Source organism: Sprattus sprattus (genome assembly GCF_963457725.1).
Source record: "Sprattus sprattus genome assembly, chromosome: 10".
Classification (NCBI taxonomy): domain Eukaryota; kingdom Metazoa; phylum Chordata; class Actinopteri; order Clupeiformes; family Clupeidae; genus Sprattus; species Sprattus sprattus.
This window is the reverse complement of record NC_137908.1, coordinates 28,036,240-28,039,620: the sequence shown is the minus strand read 5'-3', so window position 1 is coordinate 28,039,620 and position 3,381 is coordinate 28,036,240. Positions and strand designations below refer to the sequence as shown.

The window sequence follows — 3,381 nt, the reverse complement described above, 5'->3', positions numbered from 1 at the left end:
GCCAAATACCTACAAAGAGGGAGCATTCAGTTGAGTTCACATGACAAATTAGCCACTCTAAAAGCTTTTGAAATTCCATTAAAACTCAGTCTAAAAATCAGTGTTCCAGTGCTGCAAGTCTTACCTCTTGTCATTACACAAATGGGCTTTTTTCAGTTCACTGTTGGATGAATACATCTTTATTAAGAAAATAGATTTAATCAAATGACTTGAAGAATGTTGAACCACGCAACAATATCCATGCTTTTTATAGTCCATCGGCTCTGGGCAGATTCAAAAACTCATTCACTGTGTTCACGCAACATGCATTCCACTTCCCACAGTCTTGTGCGGAACTAAATAGATGGAAAGCTTAAAAGTCTTTCATTCCATCATATCAGTGAAATTGTTTCATAGTTGTAGTAGCAGCCTGGTTGCATTCTTCGTGAGACTATGTGGAGAGCTGGAGGTCATTGACTCTCCTCAAGCGGGAGACACAGAGGTGGAAGACACAGAGGAGGCCTCGGTTTTGGACGCAGCAGCGCTGGACGCACTTTCCTCTTCCTCAAAGGGGTTCTTGCCACAGCAAAGGGTGGTGATCATGCAGTGGCGGAACTGCTTGTTCATGCACACGTAGATGAGCGGGTTGTAGAGGGCCGAACTCTTGGCAAAGAAGGCGGGTACCGTCATGAAGATAGGCCCAAAGTAGGCTCCCTGGTGCGTGAAGATGTACCAGGCCACACTGGCGTAGGGCACCCAGCACACCAGGAAGGAGATGACCATGATGACCACCATACGTGTGACCTCGCGCTCGGCCCTCTGTGTTGTCTCTGACTCCTGCTGCATGGCGGCAGCCTCCTTGACGGTGCAGACCAGGCGGCCGTAGCAGAAGCTTATAATGAGAAGCGGGATGCTGAAGTGCACAATGAACATGTAGACCACAAAGGACTCGTTGTTGATGTTCGGCTTGAGGGTGTAGTAGTCGATGCCGCACGAACACTGCAGGCCCTCGGGGATGTAGCGGGACCAGCCGACGAGCGGCGGCATTGAGCAGGTGCTTGCCATCACCCAGGTGAAGGCCACGCCCATGATGGCGTGGTTCTCACCGAAGCGGAAGTTGCTCATGGGCTTGCAGACGACCACCCAGCGCTCGATGGCCAGCACCACCAGGGACCAGAGTGCGATCTCGCCGCCGTGCGTGGCAAAGAAGCCCTCGATGTTGCAGCCGGTGCGGCCAAAGATGAAGTAGCCGTGTAAAGACGTGTAGAGGGTGGTAGTGAAGCCACCCACCACCATGAAGAGGTCGGCCACGGCCAAGTTGAGCAGGATGTAGTTGAGCGGTGTTCGCAGCTTCTTGTGCTGAATGGTGACATAGAGCGTAAGCAAGTTGATGGGGAAGCCAGTGATGATGAGGAAGAACATGTACGCAGACAGGGAAGCGTAGGCCCAGGGCTCGGCAAGGTAGAACTGCGGGTACTCGTAGGGGCTGCGCACCAGTCCGGTCAGGTTGGACATGGGCACATAAAAGTCCGGTCCCTCCGTGCCGTTCATGGCTGCCAAAGGTCCTCAACCTGGTCGCCCAGGTGGTCTTGATTAAGCCGAGATGGCAAATGGGACTTCTGGAAAAGGAGGTGTCGCTTGTTCGAGGGCCTTTCAGGGAATGAAGGTGCCAAACATAACTGGTTGGTCAGCATCTGGAGATTAAGGCCATGTGAGCGCTAATCCAGCCATCACAGCCAGTGCTGTGAATGTATCATGAGGTATCGTATGGGTAACACCCGTCATAATCAATTAGTTTGAGATGATCAGACCTAATCGGCCACAGCAGATTATGGAACATTATCACACATGCGCAGCGCTCTGGTGAGGTTAAAAGAGAAAGTCAATCTGTGACCCTCTTCATTATTAACAAACCCACACATGCATACATAAACAAAACAGGCCATGCACCATCATAGGATTCATTTCTCAGGTAAAGTAAATGTGCTTGTTTGTTTGAAAATGTGGAGGTACCTCCAACTTTAGTCTACATTTACATATAAAAGATATCAATACCATTACTGTCCTTTGTCTTGTGAAACTAGTCACATTCTTCTACTGAATTGGTCACACAATTGCCATCTAATGGACAGTCCTGGGAATAGCAGCAAGCCTTAAGGTATTCGGTTATCATTCTGTGGGCTTTATTGAGGTGTAGGTACAGGGCACAATGCTCTCACTGCTTTTTCAGGATGGTGGAAGATTGGCTGCTGTGCTAAAACGGAGGTAGCGAGCGCACACAGAGCCCATCAGCATTCATGTCAAGTTCTCAAGCGCTGTCACAATTAATTCAAGGCTGCAGATAGCAGGGATGCATCTGTCAATGTTATAACGGGCAGGAGCGTTTGGATCAATATATTTGCAGCAGCCCATTATTGTAACCAGTGTGCCAAGGTTAGTTTGCTGTAAAGGCTGCTGGGCTTATTTATTCAGATCCTCCAACAAGCAACTGATGATGTCACCTTTTTCCTGTTGAGCGGTTGGAGGGCTCCCTCTACTGTTCATAACAGGAAAGGCAGTTCCACAGCTGAAAATAAATGAGTATAACACTATACAATATCAACTTCAGAAAGCTACACAACGTGATGAAATGAAATGAAAAGCTAGCTTAAATAACTGGGATAAAAGTCCAGAGCTCAGGAACTCTAACTGATGTCCGTATGGGTCTTGAGTGTAGATGATTCAGCTGACTGGACACCTGTCCGTAATTACACCAGTCAGTTTCATTTCACAAACCTGCCTCTGACTCTGCATGACAATGGAAGTAACTTGAGATTTTATGGCCCTCTTCCTTCAGACCAGACTGCTTTTAAAGGCTCTTTGAAGTGAACAAGACGCGCTCTCAGAGATGCCGTAAAACCATGTCTGTGCAAACATGTTTCTTTTTTTATTTTGGGGGTTGGGGTGATAAATGAATAGTGTTGAGCGAGTAGAGATGTATATTGTGTCCACATTACAGTCTAGCATCCATGAGGAAGAGGCTTATGTATCCACAATAAACTGCCACTATCATCTGCCTGAGCGTCTGCCAGAATATCCACACACACATCTCTTCCGACAGGGACAGGTCACTTAGTAGTTCAAGCTCTAGCTTACGACTACGAGTAATATTGGCCAGAATTTCCTGAAAAGCTATCTTGATAATTGACACTAAATGTCAGTTTGCTGGCCAGCAGTCAATCCAATATAAACTTCGGGACCAGGACAAGAATGCCCATCCTGGTCTTAAAAACGAATGAGATTTGACAGCTGAAGACCGCAAAGAGTTTGACTTTAATACAAGAACCTGTTGTGGGTTTTAGTTGGCTACGTGACAAAAATGCTGGACACTGGAGGGCTAAGTTATGATGAATCCTGACTCCT

At 47.5% G+C, this 3,381-nt stretch overlaps 1 protein-coding gene across 1 annotated transcript; it reads right to left on the bottom strand.

Annotated features, from left to right (window-relative positions):
* Positions 1–462: 462 nt before the first annotated feature.
* rhol (rhodopsin, like) lies at positions 463–1,530 on the bottom strand (the record flags this gene model as incomplete). The annotated part of the gene is made up of 1 exon (XM_080846821.1): positions 463–1,530. One exon carries the CDS (start codon positions 1,528–1,530, stop codon positions 463–465), a length of 1,068 nt encoding a protein of 355 aa, XP_080702947.1.
* Positions 1,531–3,381: the final 1,851 nt, after the last annotated feature.